Source organism: Somniosus microcephalus, chromosome 6 (genome assembly GCF_052327205.1).
Source record: "Somniosus microcephalus isolate GS21.2 chromosome 6, FLI_Smic_1.0, whole genome shotgun sequence".
In the NCBI taxonomy this organism is placed as follows: Eukaryota; Metazoa; Chordata; class Chondrichthyes; order Squaliformes; family Somniosidae; genus Somniosus; species Somniosus microcephalus.
Window position 1 is genome coordinate 238066806 of NC_140992.1, and position 24708 is coordinate 238091513.

At 42.5% G+C, this 24708-nt stretch overlaps 1 protein-coding gene across 3 annotated transcripts in view; it reads right to left on the reverse strand.

Annotated features, from left to right (window-relative positions):
• Window positions 1-24708, reverse strand: part of klhdc4 (kelch domain containing 4) — a 99352-nt gene that overhangs the window by 40384 nt on the left and 34260 nt on the right. For all 3 annotated transcript variants that reach the window (XM_085991598.1, XM_085991596.1, XM_085991597.1), the window contains exons 6-7: window positions 4817-4909; window positions 91-250 (exon numbers count right to left, since the gene is read on the reverse strand). In XM_085991598.1, the coding sequence (XP_085847724.1) occupies window positions 91-250; window positions 4817-4909 (253 nt within the window). The remainder of the gene's footprint in view (window positions 1-90; window positions 251-4816; window positions 4910-24708) is intronic.

Below are 24708 nucleotides of genomic sequence, written 5' to 3' on the forward strand. Positions count from 1 at the left end.
CAAGACAGTTGTTACTGTTATATAACCATCTCTTATGTTATTTTATGCTAAACTGAACAAACATAAGAGCCCTTAAAGTGAATAAATTACCTGTTTTGAATAACCTCCATAAATTACTATGTTGCCATCTGGAGTGGAAGCCATTTGACAGCCTGAACGAGGGCATGGACCGGTCCCGGATGGAAATAACTTTGACCATGTGAATGTATCCAGGTTAAAGGAGTAAACGTCACCATAATAAACAAAATCCCTGAAACAAAAAATTGTTATTAAACCTTTTCTGTCTAAATGGTGAGCAGTTAACCCTTTTAATTAGTGTAATATTTTCCATTACTTTTGTATTTATAATTACATTTGTGAATTCTTTGTTGAAAAGAAAAAGTTTTGTAAATTTCAAGATTAAACAATACAAATGTAATGAGAATGAAAATAGAAAATGGCACTGTAAATAGAAAAATACTTAGAAATGACCTGCATAGAGTTTCATAAAAGTCAAAGCTGTCACAAGGTTCACTGAGTATCAATGTCAACATGGCCCCATATACCTTAACAATAGTGTGATATTCCTATTACTACAAAGATTGAAAAACATTCAATCTAATACTACTGGAAGTAGAACGCCTCCATACTTTTGTGAAACTGAAATCATTCTATAACTTAGGGATTTCACGCTTGCTAAGGACCATGAATCAACCATGTCCGCATTACTATCAATGTAGATTATAGAAAAATTTTATTCATGCTGCACAGTATGCATAACCTCCATACCTCTCAATTATCCAGATATAATTGGAATGTCCTAATTTTTGGGGTCATCTTCATTCTTGTCGCATTGTCCGAAAGTTGGAACAGCATTCTCGAATTTTAAAATGTTCCTGGGATAACTGTAAACTTAACCACTTTTTGAACTCACAGGGGCTGGGTGAAAGGGAAGTATGGATTGTGCTTAATTTTTTTTAAATATTCTTCCCAATCAAAGGAATTAACACCTTATATTTTGATGGTATTTTAAGGCTTAATTTATATATCACGAAAATACAATAACGTCTTCAACTATCTGATTGAGAAGTCTTAAAAATCCTAGTGACAACCCTGAGCTTTATTGAGAATCAGTTACAGGCATATGAGAATTAAAACGTGCACAAAAAATGTGATGTAGCAAAATTTCCACCTAAATAAAAAGCACTTCAAATGAAAGCCACATGGCTGATAACAGTCATGACTGCACAATCCCTCAATTGTGCAACGAAAAAGCAACTGATGGTATGCACAATTATCCCTAATCATTCAATGCTACTACTTTAGTGTTGCTATACTGTGTGAAGTAAATACATCAAAATGTACCAATACTTTCTATTAAAAAAATTGTTAATTTTTAACTACACAATACAGAAATTAAGCATGTGTCATATAAGCAGGATACGGCAAAGGAAGTGCTGGATTTGTTTATTCTGAAGGAGGCTTGCACAATTAATGTCAGTTGAGATAAGCTGTCTCTTTCATAAATGCAATTACTTTCTCCCAAGGAAGTAATATCATATCATCTATCCTTATATGAAGAACATTCCCTCAGGATTTTTTAAAAAGCTGTGATAAGATAGATAGTACACAGTCAATGGAAGGCATAAGCATGATCGGCTGAAAGCATTTTCACATTCCAGCTTTTATGAGACCATGTGGGCAGGAATCATGTGACCTTTCTTTCCTCCATTCAAAGTCTGGAGCATTTCCATCAGGAATTATCACATGACAGAATAAACACCCTCAAAGAATGAAGACTATGCTCAAGCTAGGTCATCTAACAGTCTTTTTTTGTTACACTCCACATGCAATGAGTACCCTATATCAGGGATATCCAACTTGTTGGGGTAGTGGGCCAAATCATGTGTAATAACAAGGGAATGGGTCACATATGACTAAATTGATTTTCAGTCAAAATAATGATTAAATGCTCTGTCCAACTCCCAATCTATTTCACACTTAAGAGTCATTGGACGACACTAGTTCCATTTCCTTAATTTCTATCTTTCTCTTGTCCCATTGTTCGGTCTCCTTCTCTCTTGCTCCCTTCGCTTCTGTTTCCATCTCTTTCATTTCCCTGTTCACTCGTCTCTCCCCTGCCCCTAATGTGGCAAGTAGCTCACTTCCTGGCTCCCTAAAGCCTCTCTATCAGCTACAAGGCGCGAGTCAGCAGTGTGATGGAATACTCTCCACTGGCCTAGATGGATGCAGATCCAATAACACTCAAGAAGCTTAACACTATCTAGAACAAAGCAATCCTACTGATCGGTACCACATCCACTGGCTTAAACATCCACTCCCTCCATTGGAGTACCATGGCTTCAGTGCGCACTATCTACAGGATGCACTGCAGCAACTCGCTAAGGCTTCTTCGGTAGCACCTCCCAAACCTAGAAGAAAAAGGGCAGCAGGTGCATGGGAACACCATCACCTCCAAGTTCCCATCCCAAGTGGCACACCATCCTCACTTGACAAATTTTCAGAACCTCTCTGGCCACAGGGGAGGTGCCAGAGGATTGGAGGACAGCTAACGTAGTACCATTATTCAAGAAGGGTAGTAGGGATAAACCAGGGAATTACAGGCCAGTGAGCCTAACATCAGTGGTAGGGAAATTATTGGAAAAAATTCTGAGGGACAGAATTAGTCTCCACTTGAAGAGGCAAGGGTTAATCAAGGATAGTCAGCATGGCTTTGTCAGGGGGAGATCATGTCTAACAATTTGATTGAATTTATTCGAGGGGGTGACTAGGTGTGTGGACGAGGGTAGTGCAGTTGATGTAGACTACATGGACTTCAGTAAGGATTTTGACAACGTCCCACATGGGAGACTGGTCAAGAAGGTAAGAGCCCATGGGATCCAGGGCAATTTGGCACATTGGATCCAAAATTGGCTTAGTGGCAGGAGGCAGAGGGTGATGGTCGAAAGTTGTTTTTGTAACTGGAAGCCTGTGTCCAGTGGTGTACCGCAGGGATCGGTGCTGGGTCCTTTGCTGTTTGTAGTGTACATTAATGATTTAGATATGAATGTAGGAGGTATGATCAGTAAGTTCGCAGATGACACGAAAATTGGTGGAGTGGTAAATAGCGAGGAGGGAAGCCTCAGGCTACAGGACGATATAGACGGGTTGGTCAGATGGGCAGAACAGTGGCAAATGAAATTTAACCCTGAAAAGTGTGAGGTGATGCATTTTGGGAGGACTAACAAGGCAAGGGAATACACAATGAATGGTAGGATCCTAGGAAGAACAGAAGAGCAGAGGGACCTTGGTGTGCATGTACATAGATCCCTGAAGGCAGCAGGACAGGTAGATAAGATGGTTAAAAAGGCATATGGGATACTTGCCTTCATTAGCCAAGGCATAGAATATAAGAGCAGGGAGGTTATGATGGAACTGTACAAAACGCTAGTTAGGCCACAGCTGGGATACTGTGTGCAGTTCTGGTCACCACACTATAGGAAGGATGTGATTGCATTGGAGAGGGTGCAGAGGAGATTCACCAGGATGTTACCTGGGCTGGAGTGCTTCAGCTATGAAGCGAGACTGGACAGGCTGGGGTTGTTTTTCTTAGAGCAGAGAAGGCTGAGGGGGGGCCTGATTGAGGTGTACAAAATTATGAGGGACATAGATAGGGTAGATAGAAAGGAATTTTTCCCCTTAGTAGAGGGGTCAATAACCAGGGGGCATAGTTTCAAGGTAAGGGGCAGGAGGTTTAGAGGGGATTTCAGGAAAAACTTTTTCACCCAGAGGGTGGTTGGAATCTGGAACTCACTGCCTGAAAGGGTGGTAGAGGCAGGAACCCTCACAACATTCAAGAAGCATTTGGATGAGCACTTGAAACGCCATAGCATACAAGGCTATGGACCAAGTGCTGGGAAATGGGATTAGAATAGATTGGGCTTGATGGCCGGCGTGGACACGATGGGCTGAAGGGCCTCTTTCTGTGCTGTGTCAATCTATGACTCTATATCACCCATGACTAGGGATGGCTAATAAATGCTGGCATTGTCAGCAAAGCCCACATTCCAAAAATGAAATTTATAAAAACAAGTGTCTCCAATGATGAAAGAAAAATATATATATTGTGTCTGGGTGTAATGGTCCCTGCTGAGAAAAGTTCTGGTTGTTTACTAGAAGTATTTTCTGTGGTTTATTTTAAGATAAGTATTTAGGTTACAAAAAAACGGGTACTGTAAGATGGTGACTCTCAAGACCCATGCAGATGTGTTCATTATTATGGTGACGTAAGCCTTATCTGTTGAAGGAATTCCTCACATAGATGGATGGTATTGCACTCTATAGGTGATTTGGTGGTTCTACATTCCTTGTATATATTTGTAGTTTATTTCCTGGTTAGTTCTATGCTCATGTTTTACTGTACTTTGCAAGATGTTGTTACACCTGAATAAAATAAATTATGGGCAATTTAATATTCTCAGTGGATAAATGAAACACACCAATTCTTTACATACTAAGACAATTGCCTCACATTACAAATAATTAATACACCATTCTCAAAGCTGTTTAACATTCATGTCAACTCCATATCAGACTCCCAGTTCTCACTTCACTTGTAGCCTCTAATATGTCTTTGTTACAGAACAAAGACTATGAAAATCTAAGTTTGTGGTGGAATGGACCAAAAGAAATGAAGCTTCGACAATGCTGAAACTATGAAGAATCCTTAGTAAATTTCTTCAGTTCATAAATATACATAACGTTGAGTGGTTTTGCTACTGGTGTGTTAAACAGATGTTTTACCTAGAACTGTAGTCACCTTCAAAGTGTAACTTACCTTGTGCTCTCATGGAATCCGCCAAACACTAAGATCTGTCTCTTACAAGCAACCATCCGATGTCCACTTCTACCTGATGGTCCACCTGTTGCCCTATTAATGACAAAAGTACTAAATTGACAGCTGAAGTATCACAAAACACAGTAAAACCAACAAATCCTTAATAGCTTCCAACCCACAAGCTGTGCCTGAGATTCAATAGCAGAAATGCATTAAGTGAGACAGCAGCTGCAAGATTTTCATCATGGAAGGACATTAACTTCACAATGCAGCTTAAATGGAGACCTGTCTTTTATTAATTTATACTGAATTATATAAATGATCATTATCACTCCTTTGCTGAATAGATCTGCTCATTGAATCATTTAAATTTATTACCAGCAACACCATTCTAACTGATGAAAACTACTAAAATGTGTTACTGCTCCAAGGTTATACTACCACTCCTAGCTAGAAATTCGGTATGAATGCCATGTACAATAAAGCTGCTGTATCCTGCTGGAGTTCCCACAGGACATGAAGGTGAATAAACAGCAACAACATTGAAACGAAGTGTTAAATTATTCATATTAAGAGCCAAATGACATGGTTACAATTTAAAACTGTGATGAAATCCTCTCTAAAATGCTACCTGAATGATTTTCCTTGAAGGTATTCACAAACTTCAATGTGTATGCTTTTCTGTCTTTTTCCTATAAAACCATTCATGCATATTCAGTAACTGCTTAGCTACAATACTATCCATAACAGTGCAATTAAGGTGGCTTATCGGAAAAAAAAAATCTACCCCCAGTGACAAGACTTCCTGTTGGAAAGTATGATGCCACCAAGGGGGATCATTTCTGCTGCTTGATATTTATAGCAAGACTGTAAATGTGTTCTTTACATAGATGTTTACAATTTTGCTACAAATAACAAATAGCGCAAATCTTTTTCGCCCACCCAACTATCTTAAACCACTATGGGATCTTTTCTTTGCATATAAAAATCATATGAATTGCAGAAATCTCGTCAGCATCGTTATTATTTACAAGAGTTGCACAACTCCAAAAATATCAGTTTCTCTCCCAGCTCCATCACCTTTCTTTTGCACCCATTGAGCCTTCCTTTTTCCATTGAGAACACTGGGTTACACTTATACATATTTAGATCAAAATAGTCAATCAAATTCTACAAATCTCATCTGTTTTAACAGCAAATTTCAGCTATCTTAGTATGTTAAACAAAAAACATACTCTCAAAACTTTTGCAACAATGCAGACAAGTTTTTCCCCTGGTGCCGTATCATTTTTCCAATTGAAAAAAAAAAGCCCAATGCAGAGCAAAGGAAGGACAAGGTAAATCACAAAGTATTACTCAGGTGATGCTAAACTTGTCTTTTAAAAACCTGAAGGCTGCAAGAAGGAAAGACTGAGAAAGACAAGGAGTTTCAGTCTTTAGGTCCTGCAAAAATATTTGAGTCAGAGAATGTGCAATCAGTCTTGATTTCAACACAGTGATAATGCAGGAAGGAAGAAGTGGGTATAGGAAGGGGTAAGTGCAGCTTAGAAGGGTAAGAGATGAAAATGTAATGGAGTACTGACCATACTAGCTATTGATAAAATAATGTTATTTAATACCATCCAGCAGACTTGGAGAGCTATAAAAAGCAACAAAGGGATACAAAGAAAGTAATGAGGTGCAAAAAGGGAGCATGAAAAAGAACTTGCTTATCAAAGCTAATAGTAAATATTTTTTAAATAAATATAAGAGAGAGAGAGAGTTGTAAGGGATACTGTGGGCCCATTAAAGACAGATGCAAATGATATAATGGGTAATTTAAAAATGGCAGATTTGTTAAATGAATACTTTGTATCTGTTTACACAGTAGAGGAAAGGTCATCGACCTGAAACATTAACTCTGTTTCTCTCTCCACGGATGCTGCCTGGCCTGCTGAGTGTTTCCAGCATTTCTGTTGTTATGACAAAATACCAGCAGAACAAGGGAACCAAAAATACATCAAGCAGAGGAACAGAAGAACTTATTGAATTTAATATAAGTAAGATAATAGTAATGGAGAAAATAATGGGACTTAAGATAGACAAATCTCCAGGACCTGATGGTTTTCACCCTAGGGTATTAAAAGAAACAGGTGGGCAACTTGCAGGTGCGTTAAGTCAAAATTTCCAAAGCTCTCTAAATTCAGGAATTGTGCCGTTGGATTGGAAAATTGCAAATGTCACTCCATTATTTAAGGGGGTGGGGGAAACCAAGAAATTATAAATCTGTCAGTTTAACATGAGTTGTAGGGAAATTACTAGAATCTATCATCAGGGGCAGAGTGACTGAGTACTTGAACAAGTATAAGCTGATCCAAGAGTCAGCATGGATTTGTGATGGGCAGGTCATGACTGGCTAATCGAATTGAATTTTTTGAGGTGGTCATTAACATGGTGTATAGGAGAGTGTCTATTGATGTTTTCTATATGGACTTCCAGAAGGCATTTGATAAGGTTCTGCAGAAGAGATTAGCAGCAAAAATAAAAGTTTGCGGAATTGGAGGTAACCTTGTGACTTGGTAGGAGGGTAGGGAAAAAGGGAATGTACTTTGATTAGTGAGATGTGTCAAGTTCCCCAGGGAACTGTACCACAGCCTCAGCTTTTCACTCAATATAACAATGACTTGAATGAGGGAATAGAGAGTTGTATATCCAAGTTTGCAGAAGACACTAAGTTAGAAAGCACAGCAAGTTGTGTAGATGGGAGCAGGACACTACAAAGGGACATAGACAGCTTAAGTGAGTGGGCAAAACTGTCGCAGGTGGAGTTCAATGTGTGGAAGTGTGAGGTCATCCACTTTGGATCCAAGAAAGTCAAATCGGAATATTTTCTAAATGGCAAGTTTAGGAACTATGGAGGAGCAAAGGGATTTGGGTGTCCAGGCACAAAACTCTAGTGCACATGTACAATAACTAATCAAAAGACTAATGGGCTTGTCCTCATAATTTAACCCTTTAAGCCTGGGTATCATGGTGAATCTGCACTGAATCCTCTCCAAGGCTAAAATATCCTTGTAATGTTGGCCTTTATCTCAGAGGTTCTGGAATACAAAGGAGAGGAAGTTATGCCTCAGTTGTACTGAGCCTTGGTCAAATCAAATCTAGAGTACTGCGTTCAGTTTTGGGCACCTGTAGGGGGTTTTGGCATGTGCCCAGTCAGCTCTGCCCCTGACTGTCTGAGCGGTTTGAATCGCTCCCACACCCCTGGGTTCTAGACACCGGACTTAGGCACAGGCGGCGATACAGAAAAACGAGTAGACAAGTGATTCGGTGCAAGAAAACCATAATTTTTATTAAAGGCAAAACAAGATCACAATACTGAGAATTACTAAGATGATTACAGGCATATAAAAATAATACACTTATTTGGGAATGGGGAACACACGGCACATCGAGGGAACAAACACATTAAAATCCCCTTATCCTTATCCCACCCCCTATACCTAACTAGATTAAGCTATGAGGGGCCAGGGATTTATGCTCACCAATTTGAAACCTGTTAACTTTTAACGGTTGTGAGTTTTGGGGTCCGCTCTTGCTGTCCTTTGGGGTACTTCGTCGCCACGTGGTCACAGGGCGTGGCAATGGAGTTGTTTATGCGAAGCACCCTCCTTTTCCTCAGTTAACGTCTTCGTCGCGATGGGTCTTCTTCTTCCTCGGGCGGTTTAGTCACTGACGGGTTTTATAACAGTTGGGGCTCGGTTGGCGGTTTATATTGTCAATATGCTTTTACTACCTATGCTTTGAACACCAACTTATTCTTCATGGACGCTGCTATCCATGCTTCAAACGCCAACTTATTCATCAAACGCCAGCTTATAACTAGGCCATTTGTCCCCCAACGTGTCTTTCCGCTGCCCTTCCCTGCCTTTACCGGTTTACCGTCTTCTTCGTCTAGTCTCGTCTCATCTGCCCGCTTGTGGCCCCGTATGTCCTGTGTCTTTTCGAATCGGGTCTCGTTCTCCTCCCGCGTTCGGCCCTTGGTGTAGTAATGGGCATCCTTGGTGTTGAGCGGCGCGGGGAGCGAGAAGAGAGCCTGCCATGAGGCCAGGGCACAAAAGTCGAGAAGCAAGCCAGAGAGGCAAGAGAGAGAGAGTCAAGAGACCTTGGCCACCGGTGGGCCTACAATTATACCCGGTTCTTCATCCCTTATCTGCACGCCAAATCAGGTCAGTCCTTTGTCTAACTTTTGGCGGGCTCGTCCAAAATGATTACAGCCATTTACTTTAACGATTTCTGGGGTGGTTGTCTCCGTGTTTAATGGCTTCGATGTCTTGGCGGTTTGTTATTTATGAAATTTAATTGTCCTCATCCTGGCTTGATGGCTACTGTGAGCGGTTACCGATTATGTATGCAGAAACTTAATGGCCTCGGTTAGGCCCATTCTGACATGATCTGTTCCAAGGTGAATGAATGCATATTCTGTGTTTACCTAGCTGTCTGGCTTCACAAAGTCTTTCACAGATTCATGCATTTTAGGTTTCGTTTCAGGTTTTGAAAAGTGCCTGCCTTTTTGCAGGGCCTTGCTTTTAAAATCCTGTACTTTTGGTCACGAAGTTGCAGAAGCCATTTTGGGTACCCTTTTTAATAACTTGTCCATACCTTGTCCATACAGGGTCCCTTTATCCATAACTTTTGGGGAATGTGGGAATTTTGAGAACCCTACACACCGCACCTCAGGAAATATATTCTGGAGGGGGATACAGTGCAGATCTACCAGAATGATACTGGGCTTAAAGGGTTAAATTGTGGGGATAGGTTGCATAAACTTGGCTTATATTCCCTTGAGTTTAGAAGGTTGAGAGGTAATCTAGTTACATAAGAACATAAGAACTAGGAGCAGGAGTAGGCCATTTGGCCCTCGAGCCTGCCCCGCCATTCAATAAGATTATGGCTGATCTTCTACCTCGTCTCCACTTTCCTGCATTATCCCCATATCCCTTGATTCCCTTAATATTCAAAAATCTATCGATCTCTGTCTTGAATATACTCAATGACTGAGCCGCCACAGCCCTCTGGGGTAGAGAATTCCAAAGATTCACCACCTTCCGAGTGAAGAAATTTCTCCTCATCTCAGTCCTAAATGGCCGACCCCTTATTCTGAGACTGTGACCCCTGGTTCTAGACTCCCCAGCCAGGGGAAACATCCTCCCTGTATCTACCCTGTCAAGTCCTGTAAGAATTTTGTATGTTTCAATGAGATCACCTCTCATTCTTCTAAACTCGAGAGAATATAGGCCTAGTCTACTCAATCTGTCCTCATAGGACAATCCCCCCATCCCAAGAACCGGTCTGGTGAACCTTTGTTGCACTCCCTCTATGGCAAGTATAGCCTTCCTTAGGTAAGGAGACCAAAACTGTACACAATACTCCAGGTGTGGTCTCACCAGGGCCCTATATAATTGCAGTAAGACGTCTTTACTCTTATACTCAAATCTTCTTGTAATAAAGGCCAACATACCATTTGCTTTCCAAATTGCTTGCTGTACCTGCATGCTAACTTTCAGTGATTCTTGTACAAGGACTCCCAGGTCCCTCTGAACACCAACATTTTCCAATCTCTCACCATTTAAAAAATACTCTGCTTTTCTATTACTCCTACCAAAGTGGAGAACTTCACATTTCTCCACATTATATTCCATTTGCTATGTTCTTGCCCACTCACTTAGCCTGTCTATATCCCCTTGAAGCCTCCTTGCATTCTCCTCACAACTTACATTCCCACCCAGTTCTGTATCATCAGCAAACTTGGATATATTACATTTGGTTCCTCCAAATCACTGATGCAGATTGTGAATAGCTGAGGCCCAAGCACTGATCCTTGCGGTAGCCCACTAGTTACAGCCTGCCAACCCGAAAATGACTCATTTATTTCTACTCTCTGTTTTCTGTCCGTTAACCAATCCTCAATTCATGCTAGTATATTACCCCCAATCCCATGAGCCCTAATTTTGTTTAATAACCTCTTGTGTGGCAGCTTATCGAATGCCTTCTGAAAATCCAAATACACCACATCCCCCTATCTATTCTGCTAGTTACAACCTCAAAACACTCTAACAGATTTGTCAAACACGATTTCCCTTTCGTAAATAGTTGAAGTGATAAAAGGATTCAATAGGGTAATAGAGAGAGCTATTCTCTCTGCTGGGGGAATCCAGAACAAGGGGGCACAGTATTAAAATTAGAGCTAGGACATTTCGGAAAGAAATCAGGAAGCACTTTTTCCACACAAAGAGTAGTGGAAATTTGGAATTCCCTCCCCAAAAGGCTGTGGATAGTGGGTCAATTGAAATTTTCAAGACAGAGATTGACAGATTTTTATTAGGTATGGGTATCAAGGGATATGGATCAAAGGCGGGTGAATGAATTTGAGGTACAAATCAGCCATAATCGAATTGAATGGCAGAACAGGCTCAAGGGGCTGAATGGCCTATTCCTATGTACCATACAGCATATACAACGCGAGAGAAAAGTAAACTTCAATCTCTTCTCCAAAGCTCAGCAAAGCGGGATGGGGATTTTGCTAATAAGTGGAGGAGGGAGTAGGGGTGAATGACGTGAGGAAGTATGGGCGAGGAGTAGTCGAGTGAGGAGGAGAGGATGGGGAATAGAAAGGGTGAAGAAGTGGAGGATGAAGGGAAGATACAGTGGCTAAATGTGTAGCTCAAAAGGGGAAGTAGATGGGGAAGGGGTCATGTTAATATTCTCCCTCTCATCCTTCCCCCTCCTCTCCATCCACCTTCCCTTCCTATCTCTTCCTCCCAATCTTCTCCTCCCTCCCCCGCACCCCCATCTCTGCTCAAATTAATTCTTTAAACCTGTTTGCCTAAAAACTGCAGACTCCCCATGTTTAACGCCATGGAAGATTGACTAGTATATTATTAAGTATTGCCTGCACTTCCTGTCCAAATTATCCTTAATTCCTGAGTCATAATTTCTCAGTAATGCTTGTGTGTCAACATTTAAACTGTTAAATCGCTATATAAACATTTACAATAGGACAGTGTCAACATTTGGCTGCACTATAATTATCCCTCTCGCTACTAGTTGTTGTTGTAGATCCTTCCCATCCCATCACACCAGCTATTATGCCTCTACTGGCCACAGCTCTCTGTGCCTGTCATCCCACTGCAAGCATCAATTGTAAGTCAAAAAAAAAATCCTTTAAGCCCCAGTCACACTCAATATTTAATGTCTCCTTCTGACCCCACTTCTTCAGCCCCGGTCCCTGTCAACTGTTCCACTCCCTGAAAAAAAAAGTATAAGTCGGCTCCATCCGACCCTACCTCAAAAAATGTAAAACTTCAGGGCCTGTCATGCCACACCCCACTTTAGCACCAAATTTATTTTTAAACACAAGGCCTGTGCCCCATTGGCCTCTGGCCAATTTTTGTTTTGAAACTTGAGGCCCTGTCCTGTTCAGTCCCACTCCCTGCTGCCTGCTCTACCCCTCTCCCTCGCAAAAAAAATGTAAACTTTGGGCCCCAACCATCTCCACTTTTCCCCCCAAAAATCCAAAACTTTGGGTCCCGTCCGCACCCTCTCCCCTGCCAATTCATCACATGCCTCAGGTGTCTGCCTCAAGCCACCCACTACTGTCCAGACTTCTTCTCCCTTAGGGCTGCCCTCCTGCCCCTGATTATCCTGTATGGGCTGCAGTCCTTCCTACCATCATGTCTTAGATGTCTTGTCCCAGGCCACCTAGCTATACCCTCGCCCTTGCTACTTCCACTGTGGGCCTCGCAAGTATACCTTGGATCACTAGGTCCCACTGTTTCTCTCCCCAATCCTGATCACTCAGCTTTGTTCCGCAGACCTCTGCCTTGAGTCACCTGTTCTTGTCCTGGCTTATACTCTCTCCAATTAAATTGCTTTAAGCACTTTTAAAACTAAGAAGTGCTTTAAAAAAAACTAAAAGCCTATTTCCCAGGCGTTTGATGGAAAATAGGCATTCGTTTTTTTTTTAAAGGTTCAGGAAGGGGGAATGGGGACAAACAGAGAGAGAGAAAAGGGGGCAAGGGGAATTTGAGAGGGGAGAGCGCGATGACGAAAGTAAAGTGGACAGAGAAGCAGGGTAAGGGTCAAAGGTGGAAAGATCAAACGCAAGGTGGGAATGGGAACAGAGGGGAAGAGACAGAAAGTCAAGACAGACAAAAAGAGTATAGAAATACAGGAAGAGAGGTGAAGGGGTTCACATGGGCCTAGAAGGCATCACTGCAGAGAGAGAGTGCAAAAGAACCAAGATTACTTGGATAGCATTGCCCTAACAGTGGAGGGAAGGTAAGGGGGATGGAACACGAAGGAATGCGAGAATGCTGCAGGGGGGAGGGCCCAATCATCAGTGTGCAAGGCAAGGGATTAAAACAGGGGTGAAGACCAACAGAAAGGGTGCAGCCGGCATGGTAAGAGGCAAGGCTAAGTCACAGGGAAAGGGGAGGCTGCGAGATGATAAAGTAGGAGTGGTGAAATCACACCAAACTGTGAATTGTCGTGCCCCAACAGTTGGGGCACAAAGCAAAATGAGTGACATGAAGTGCAGGTGCAGGGGGTATTATGACTAAATACATTTTTGAAACCTGAACGCATAAAATGATGATAAACTCAACACAATATTTGCTGTCTCCTTGCAAAACAAGATTTTATTTAATGAGAAGCCACTTGGGTATTCTCAATTTATCAAGTGAGGAATCTTGTCATCTTAACCTGTAGCATTTTGCTTGAAATACAGCAGACACTATTTACAAAGTGGTCAGCATTCTGTTTTAAGATAAAATATTGGGGTAGAGTTTCCGGCATTGCGCCCAAAATGCACTCAAAATTGCAGTGGTTAGGTTGTCAAGTGTCCACTAAAAATCATTGGCATAATCATAAATGTAAAATCTTCCATGAACCTGTGCAATCGGGCAGCGTAATAGAATGTAATCGCTTTTTTCTTTCTATTAAAAAGCATTCCTTGGTATATTAAGAGTGGTAACCTGATGCAGTTTTATTAATACAGCTGAAAATGGGTTGTAAGAAAACACGATTTGCTATAACTTGACCAAACTTAAAAGTTGACCACATTTTATGTACCATCATGCTCTGCGAGGATAAAAGACTGGTTGCTGTGAGAACTTTTCAAAATAAGATGCTGTGGTTGTAAGCTGCCAATTGTCTTTCAACAGATAAGGAAAACAGACTTTGAAAGTTCTGTGGGAACAGGCGATTGAGCTGTGGAATCAGTGCAAAAATAGAAACATCTTCAGACTATGGAATGTAACCGGCCTTGAAGCCCACGGATGCTTAACGGACTATTAAGCATCTAATGCCGTATAGTTAGGGACACGTATGCAGTGGGAGGGTTGCCAAGTTTTGGGATATAAAAGATGCTGTAAATTAACCATTTGCTGCTGCAGCCGGGCGGCCTGGTCCGTTGCCAGAAATCATACGTCTAGTCACTGCTGGACTGACCACTCGCTGGTGTTAGTACGTACTGTATGTGGTGTTTTGCTTGAACTTAAAGTAAAGGGATAGCTCTGTGTATGCTGAGGTATAATTGGGAATTATTATACGCTACAAACTGTCGGATGCTTACTTGTAATCTATTGCTGATTTTTAAGTAAAAGAAGTTTCACAGATTCATTGGGTTTTGTGTTGTCTGTTCGATGGGTCTGAACTTGAAAACTGTTTGACGGGGTGAGGGGCAATTTCCGCACATCTTACAGGGTTTATCACAAAAATAGTAAGTGTCCAGTCCTCTACCTGTGAGTAACCTGATTTAAAATTACTGAAAATGACAAAAAAATCTATACTGAACCATTTGCTACTTTCATTGGTGCACACTAGTTTTTTTTAGTAAATTAACAATTTTTTGATATGAAAAAACTTTTAAAATGTGCTTACTAGTGCCTGTGCGCCTAAGAAAATGAGCGCAATTTGAAGAGCCTTCCTAAGCCAATGCAATCAGCAGAAACTCGCACGTCGACCTGGGGGGCGTTGCCAGTTTTGTGGGCGGGGCCTGATCTGGAGTAATTTGAATCTTGAACCAACGTAAAAGATCGCGGAAACTGGAGCGCAAATGTTTTAGGCTTAACTCACTTACATTTAAAATTCCCCGATCTTTTGCACTGGTTCGGCTGATTCAGCCCAGATTACGCTGATATTACTGCATTAAGGAGCAGAAACTCTACCCCATTATGTATATCTTCCAGTGTTCGGAACCTTAATGAATTATTTTTTTCTGTTCATAGAATAAGATTTTTTTAATCATATTGCTTGTATGATTTTTTTTTAATGTTTATTTTTCCATGGTAGTAATCTAGTATTGCACGAGTTCAGTAGCTCATATTTTGTAGGAACAATGCAATTAGTGCACCATTGTCAAGCAGCTGATGGCAACGCAAACAATTTTCAACAGCCAACGGGAAATAGCTCTGAATCATAGCAAATTACAGGCTATTTTTGTATTATTTCCAACCAAACAAGTCTTTAGGGCTGTTAACCGCCCACACATCTCCTGGAGACCTGAACTTGTTCCAATGCAAGGCTTCTCCCAGCAACTTAAGTGACTGACAAAGTACAGTGATTCAAATATTTAAACAGGCTTACAAGCAATACTGCTGTTGGTACTGCATTGATTTAAGTCTAAATGGAAGTACCTTGCACTACTAGGTTGAACAGGAACTTGAGGAATTTCCAGTGTTGCAAACAAAGAAGCACTTTTTAAGATCTACAGCTTTTATCTCGTCTCCTAGACAGATTTATCTAAAAATGTGTGGCAATGTGACACTTTGGAATTTTTAAAGGACTTTATTCAAATACAGCAGATCTGGTACTGGGCAGAACTGTGACAACTTTTTGGGGCTCACAAAATATCAAGCATAAATTCCCATCCATAGTAGATGACATAGAATCTGCAGCACAGAAACAGACCATTTGGCCGAACTGGTCTATGTCGGTGTTTGTAGTCCACACGAGTCTCCTCCCACTCTAATTACCTCTTCCCACCCTGCCTCCGAATCCCTCTATCTCATTCTCCCTCATGTATGCATTAAGCCTCCCTTAAATGTATCAATGCTATCTGCTTCAACCACTCCATGTGGCAGCAAGCTGCACATTCTCATCACTGTAATAAAAATTTTAGTGCACAAATATTTGCCACTTCAATCTCATCCAATAACCCACAAATAGAAGCTGCACTTCTGCTGCTTGGGAATGGTGCAACCAAATTTAAATTGTTCCTCGTAATTCTCAAATCTAACCAAAGAATAGCCAAAAATCACAAATGAGATTAGCAAGATTTCAATGTCAGAAAACAATGTTAAGCTTGCCAGTAGTTATGCTGTAGAGTGGAGTCACAAGAGAGCAACAACCTCCGCAAACAGAATTTCTCCCATATGAACTCCCTCAATGACCTGAACAGATTGTTTTCCTAATTTTGGGAGAATCTTAGTTTGTCATGCAAAGGGAAACACAGGTGGCTTACTTCTTATCAGTGATGCTTGTCCACTGGTCCACAAGAAATGGCAAGTGATTCACCCCCTTGGATCACTTGAAAGACAGAATCGAGACGGGAAGGGAGGAATCACCATTACATGAGGGCCTTTTACTTGTACTTTGTTGGTTGTTCCTTGGGCCTAGATTCTATCCCTGGTGGGGGTGGTTAGCCTACAGCCATAAAAGGACCAGAAATCAGGTTGAAGACCTTTGATTTGTGGACTGTACATCTTAATCCCATACAGTTGTTTGCCCAATTTTCACCCAAAAAGTTTAATTTTAGACAAGATTACTTGTATTCTCCCCATCCCATCGGATGGCAGAGGAACTGAATTCCATTGATGCTGTAACCAACATTTCAAATTTAGAATGCTGGGCTTTTAATTCAGGTAATTTGTTCAGTTAGGTACAGGATTCATTAAATAGACATCCAACTTTTACAGAGCTGTACTTACCACATTACTCAGGACATAAAACAAGAACTGAATACAGTACATCTCCATTTGTTGGTAAACTATATTTCATGCATATATGCATTAACAAATATATACTTTTGTATGTTAAATGATACCATCTATTCTAAGCAAACTTTTGTTCATGTTTTTGCGTGGTTTCATTATTTTCTATTTTTCTTATGTGTATATTCTAAACAAACGCCAAATTTAAAAAAACTAAACTGGGGATGAAACTGCCAGTGGCAGTTAACTGTCAGTCAGCTGCAAGTGCTCGTCTTGAATCGGTGCTAATCACCAGGAGCAGGAGAGCTGAGTCAACACTTGTGAATTGGGTGAGGCTCCGCGAGTACAAGAGTAAACAGATCTGCAGAGCACAGAGCAGGATTAAAACGCAGTGTACTTAAACGGAGTGGACTTAAACAGTGTTTTATTTGGGAATTTGGAAAGAGTGGGAATTTGGAGAAGAGGGGGAAGGAGTTGCTGCTTTTTGCCTACACTACTTGTAGTGCTTTGTGTTACAGGTAGATATTTAATTTCAGTACCCATTACTTAATCTAGATCAAGTAAGTAGTCAAGAAACTACACTGTAAACTAAGTTACCTAATTACAAATTTAATTAAATAAAACAAGGTCATATAGGGATGGCAGTGCAGGTGGTGTGCCGCAACTACAGCATGTGGGAGTTTGTGGAGAGCATTGTGATCCCGGACAACCACGTTTGCAGTAAGTGCCTGCAGCTTGAGGAACTTCAGCTCAGAGTTTTTGAGCTGGAGTCAGGTGCAGACATTGCGGGGCATCAGGGAAGGGGAGAGTTACCTGGACACTTTGATCCAGGAGGCAGTCACACCCCTTAGGTTAGGCAGTGGTACAGGTCTGGTTAGTGGTCAGGGACAGGAGGGTGTGACTGCAACTCAGGTGGGTAAGTGAACCTCAGGGGCAGTGCTGGAGGAGCCGCAGCCTTTGCCCTTGTCCAACAGGTATGAGGTTCTTGCTGTCTGTGTGGTGGAGGGAAAAGCCTGCAGGATGGATGAGCAAGCAGACCATGGCACCATGGTGCAGGAGGCCATTCAAGTGGGGGGAGTGAAAGCAAAAGTAGTTGTGGTAGGGGACAGTATAGTCAGGGGGATAGATACTGTTCTCTGCAGCCGCGACCGAGGGTTACGAAGGTGGTGTTGCCCGCCTGGTGCCAGGGTTGAAGACATCGCGCGGCTGGAGGAGAACTTGGAGGGGGAGAGGGAGGAGAACTTGGAGGGGGAGAGGGAGGAGAACTTGGAGGGGGAGGGGGGAGGAGAACTTGGAGGGGGAGGGGAACTTGGAGGGGGAGGGGAACTTGGAGGGGAAGGGGAGGAGAACTTGGAGGGGAAGGGGGAGGAGAACTTGGAGGGGAAGGGGGAGGAGAACTTGGAGGGGGATGGGGAGGAGAACTTGGAGTGGGAGGGGGAGGAGAACTTGGAGTGGGAGGGGGAGGAGAACTTGGAGTGGGAGGGGGAGGAGAACTTGGAGTGGGAGGGGGAGGAGAACTTGGAGTGGGAGGGGGAGGAGAACTTGGAGTGGAGAACTTGGAATGGGAGGGGGAGGAGAACTTGGAGTGGGAGGGGGAGGAGAACTTGGAGTGGGAGGGGGAGGAGAACTTGGAGTGGGAGGGGGAGGAGAACTTGGAGTGGGAGGGGGAGGAGAACTTGGAGTGGGAGGGGGAGGAGAACTTGGAGTGGGAGGGGGAGGAGAACTTGGAGTGGGAGGGGGAGGAGAACTTGGAGTGGGAGGGGGAGGAGAACTTGGAGTGGGAGGGGGAGGAGAACTTGGAGTGGAGTGGGGTGGGGGGGTGAGGATCCAGTTGTCGTGGTCCACATAGGAACCAATGACATAGATAGGAATGAGGTACTGCTGAGGGAGTTTGAGGGGCTAGGATCTAAATTAAAAAGCAGAACCTCAAAGGTAATAATCTCTGGCTTGTTACCTGAGCCACGTGCAAATTGGCATAGGGACAAACAGATAAGAGGTTTAATTTTGTGGCTCAAAGAGTGGTGTGGGAGGAAGGGGTTTCAGTTCATGGGGCACTGATACCAGTACTGGGGAAAGAGGGAGCTGTTCCGTTGGGACAGGCTCCACTTAAACAGAGCTGGGAGTATTGTCCTGGTGAACCAAATAACTAGGGCAGTAGACAGGGCTTTAAACTAATGAAGGGGGGGGTGGAAGGATTCAGGAAAGATTAAATTTAATAGCAGTGAGAAAAATGTCAAGGCTCTAGAGCAGAGTAGAGTTTTGGGTAAAAATAAGCAGAGTGGGTCAGTAAGGGAGCGAGAGAGTAACAAAGGTAATAAGGCATCATTGACTACGGAGACATCAGGGAAAAATAGAAATAAGTCAAAGCTAAAGGCACTATATCTGAATGCGCGAAGCATTCGCAACAAAATAGATGAATTAATAGCGCAGATAGAAATTAATAGGTTTGATCTAATGGCCATTACGGTGACGTGGCTGCAATGTGGCTAAGGTTGGGAATTAAATATTCCAGGATACTTAACTCTTAGAAGTGATAGGCAAAATGGAAAAGGAGGAGGGGTAGCCCTGAAAATAAAGGATGGGATAAAGACAGTAGAGAGAAAGGATCTTAGCTCTGAAAATCAAGAAGTAGAATCAGTTTGGGTGGAGCTAAGAAACAGCAAGGGGCAGAAAACATTGGCGGGAGTTGTTTATAGGCCCCCAAACAGTATTTGTAACGTAAGGCAGAATGTAAATCAGGAAATTAGAGGCACATGTAACCAAGGTAATACAGTAATCATGGGGGACTTTAATCTACATATAGACTGGGCAAACCAAATTTGCTGTACAGGTAGACTACCCTTTATCCGAACTTCCGAAAACCGAAACCCTCTAAAAACCGAAGGTTTTTTCGGTCAGCGTAAGTTGTGCGCATGACATGACCAGAGTGGCGCACGACCCCCCGCGCCGACCCCGACCCCCCCGCCGACTTACGCTGAGCAGAGGGTCAGCGTAAGTCGTGCGCATGACCCCCCGCGGACCCCCGCCGACTTACGCTGAGCAGAGGGTCAGCGTAAGTCGTGCGCACGACCCCCCGCGGACCCCCCCTGCCGACCCCGACCGACCCCCCCGCGGACCCCCGCCGACTTACGCTGAGCAGACCTGTTGGTGGAAATGCGGAACTTCATTGCATTCCAGGCTAGCAGCGACGGACAAGCCACGACTGCGGACCACCCCGCGGACCCCCGCCGACGCCGACCCCAACGGACCCCCGCCGACCCACCTTCCGAAATCCGAAATTTTCCGAAAACCGAAACACGGCTGGTCCTGAGGTTTTCGGATAAAGGATAGTCTACCTGTAATAGTGTAGAGGACAAATTCATGGAATCTATGCAAGAGAGTTTTCTAGATCTGTATGTTGAGGAACCAACTAGCGAACAGGCTATTTTAGATCTAGTATTGTGCAACGAGAAAGGGTTAATTAATAACCTTGTAGTAAAGGGGTCTTCAGGGAAGCGTGACCATAATATGATGGAATTTTATATTGAGTTTGAAAGTGATTTAGTTAAATCCGAAACTAGGGTCTTAAATCTAAACAAAGCAAACTACATAGGTATGGGGGGGGGGGGCGAGCTGGCGAAGGTAGATTGGAAAACTACATTAAAAGGTATGACTGTAGAGAAGCAATGGCTAGCATTTAAAGAATTAATACATAATTTACAACAAATATACATTCCTTTAAGGCACAAAAACGGCACAGGAAAAGTGGTCCAACCGTGGCTAACAAGAGAAGTTAAAGACAGTATCAGATCAAAGGAAGAGGCTTATAATGTTGCCAAAAAGAGTAGTAAGCCTGAGGATTGGGAGGATTTTAGAATTCAGCAAAGGAGGACCAAGAAATTGATAAAGAAAGGGGAAAATAGAATGAGAGAGTAAACTAGCGAGAGACATAAAAAGACTGTAAAAGCTTCTAGAGGTATGTAAAAAGGAAAAGATTAGCAAAAGTAAATGTGGGTCCCTTACAGGCTGAGACAGGAGAAATTATAATGGGGAATAAGGAAATGGCTGAGAAATTAAACAAATACTTTGGGGGTGATTTTGCCAATGGGGGTGCGTTGGAGGTGGGACTGCTGCTTGTCGGGTTTTAGTCCCGCCTCCATCGACTTGTGACCAACCCATGCTATTTTCTCTTGATTGACCTTGTTGAGCCTGGGCTTAGCAGGCCAATTAAGGGGAAGCCGGTTACAGAGAACGTCAGCATATGACGTTTTATCTGTCAAATATTTTTGACAGATGAATTGTCATCATTTGACAGCTTTGAGAAGCTGTCAAACACTGACATTCTCTGTTGTTTGGTGAGTTCTTGTACTCAAGGCTCACCAAACCTATTTTCTGAGCAGAAAGCAGATGGCTGTTGCGTCGGAGAATGCAGCAGCCATTATGTCACCTCTGCCATTGAGATGCCGGAGCCTCCGGATCCCCAACAATTGAAGCCTGCAGGAAGAAACAAAGGTAAGTAAACTTTTTCTAACACTTTTCACTCACCTCACATACTTACCTCTCCACACTTGCACCCATCACTCACCTCCACCCCTGGAGACCCACTGCTCGCCTCGCTGACCCTGGCGGGGTTTCCCGACGTTGGGAAGCCCGCACCTCTGATGGAAAAATGGAGATAATCCTCTGAACTACCTGTTAACAGGCAGTTAAGTGGCTGTAATCCCCTTCCCGCCTCCAGGAGACGGGGCCTGGCGCGGGTCAGGTACCCGCCTCCTGGGAGGATGGCACGGAGGCGGGTTGGGGGCGCGATGGGTACCCGCATCCCAGATTCTGCCATTTTCCCGGCTGTACCGCCTCCATACCCACCTCCCCAGGGCTGGCAAAATTGCCCCCTTTGTGTCGGTCTTCATGGAAGAAGATGCAAAAAACTTCCCGGAAATAGTGGAGAACCAAGGGTCTAGCGAGAATAAGGAACTGAAAGAAATTAGTATTAGTAAAAAAAATAGTACTGGAGAAATTAATGGGATGGAAAGCCGATAAATCCCCTGGACCCGACAGCCTACATACTAGGGTTTTGAAAGAGGTGGCTATAGAGATAGTGGGCGCATTGGTTGTCATCTTCCAAAATTCCATAGATTCTAGAACGGTTCCTGTGGATTGGAAGGTAGCAAGTGTAACCCCACTGTTTAAGAAAGGAGAGAGAAAACGGGGAACTACAGACCAGTTAGCCTGACATTAGTAGGGATAATGCTAGAATCTATTATTAAGGACATGTTAACAGGTCACTGAGAAAATAATAATAGGATTGGGCAGAGTCAACACGGATTTAGGAAAGGGGGTTCGTGTTTGACGAATCTTTTAGAGTGTTTTGAGGTTATAACTAGCAGAATAGATAAGGGGGAACCAGTGGATGGATTTTCAGAAGGCATTCAATAAGGTGCCACACAAGAGGTTATTAAACAAAATTAGGGCTCATGGGATTGGAGATAATATACTAGCATGGACTGAGGATTGGTTAATGGACAGAAAACAGAGAGTAGGAATAAACGGGTCATTTTCGGGTTGGCAGGCTGTAACTAGTGGGGTACCGCAACGATCAGTGCTTGGGCCTCAACTATTCACAATCTATATCAATGATTTGGATGAGGGAACCAAATGTAATATATCCAAGTTTGTTGTTGATACAAAGCTGGGTGGGACTGTAAGTTGTGAAGAGGATGCAAAGAGGATTCAAGGATATATAGACAAGCTAAGTGAGTGGGCAACAACATGGCAAATGGAATATAATGTGGAGAAATGTGAAGTTATCCACTTTGGTAAGAAAAATAGAAAAGCAGAGTATTTTTTAAATGGTGAGAGATTGGGAAATGTTGGTGTTCAGAGGGACCTGGGTGTCCTTGTACACGAATCGCTGAAAGTTAACATGCAGGTACAGCAAGCAATTTGGAAAGCAAATGGTATGTTGGCCTTTATTACATGAGGATTTGAGTATAAGAGTAAAGACGTCTTACTGCAATTATATAGGGCCCTGGTGAGACCTCACCTGGAATATTGTGTACAATTTTGGTCTCCTTACCTAAGGAAGGATATACTTGCTATAGAGGGAGTGCAACGAAGGTTCACCAGACTGGTTCCTGGGATGGGAGGATTGTCCTATGAAGAGAGATTAAGTAGACTAGGCCTATATTCTCTAGAGTTTAGAAGAATGAGAGGTGATCTCATTGAAACATACAAAATTCTTACAAGGTTTGACAGGGTAGATGCAGCGAGGATGTTTCCCCTGGCTGGGGAGTCTAGAACCAGGGGTCATAGTCTCAGAATAAGGGGTCGGCCATTTAGGACTGAGATGAGGAGAAATTTCTTCACTCAGAGGGTGGTGAATCTTTGGAATTCTCTACCCCAGAGGGCTGTGGAGGCTCAGTCGTTGAGTATATTCAAGACAGAGATCGATAGATTTTTGAATATTAAGGGAATCAAGGGATATGGGGATAATGCAGGAAAGTGGAGTTGAGGTAGAAGATCAGCCATGATCTCATTGAATGGCGGGGCAGGCTCAAGGGGCCGAATGGCCTACTCCTGCTCCTATTTCTTATGTTCTTATGTAAGACGTGGCATCTTGCCCACAATTCCCCATGTGGTGGGTTATCTTATTTGTCAACGTCATCAGCAAAAATTATTAAACAGAGATTTAACAAAATGATGATGTAGATACTTTCTAAACACAGCTGGTCCATGCTTCTTATGAACTAAATATCACCTTATCCACAAAGTAATCAAAGAGGCAACTTGCCCAGGATGAACAATAAACCCCTTATCCTGTTAATAAGCTCACTCACAGCACAAGATGCTGCATATTTTGTGAATCACCAGCTTAGACAGACAAATAACACTAACATACTGTATCTCTCAGGCTATAAACTATGAATCAGAGACACTGACAAATTAAATTAAACAGAAGAAAAATAGACATCTAGATTGATTAGATTGGAGGACTTTACTATTTTACTGAAAGTTAAACAAAACCTTTGAGGTTATTTGTGACTCACAACTGAATCCAGCACCTGCAATATGAAGTTTATAGAAGTCCAGGAGAAATATATCACACTATAAAAAGCAAGAACAAACTAGTCAGTAATGACACACCATGGATGAATAAAGAAATAAGGGCAAAATTGAAACTAAAGAAAAAGGCATACAACAAAGGAGAGGATGACAAAAGGGAATACGAAAAGTTTAGGAAAGGCGTCAAAGAAACAATTAGGAAGGCAAAGAGAACTATGAAATTAAATTATCAAGGAATATAAAAATTAAAAGTAAAGTATTCCACAGACACATAAATAACAAAAGAAAAATCAGGATAGGAATAGGGTTACTAAGGGATACACACGATAAACTCACAGATAATGACAGCAAAATGGCAGAAATTTTAAATAATTACCGTGCATCAGTATTTACCAGGGAGACTAACAAGGTGGACATGACATTAGAAGAAATCAAAAAAGATATAAAGACATTTAAGATAGAAAGTGGGAAGATAATTGATAAACTCATCAAACTTAGAGAGGATGGATTGCATCTGCGCATATTAAAAGAAGTTAGGGAAGAGATAGCAGAGGCACTATTTCATATGTATTAAAAAATCATTAGAAAAGAGAATAGTGCCAGTAGACGGAATATATTTGGATTTTCAAAAAGTCTACCACATTAAGGTCAGAACATATGGAGTCAGGGGACAAGTAGCAGAATGGATAGCAAGCTGGCTACAAAACAGAAAACAAAGAAATCACAGAAACCCCACAGTGCAGATAGAGGCCATTTCGGCCCATCAAGCCTGCACCGACACATATCCCACCCGATCCCCGTAACTCCTACACCAACACATATCCCACCCTATCCCCGTAACCCCACGTATTTAATCCCCCTAACACTAAGGGTCAATTT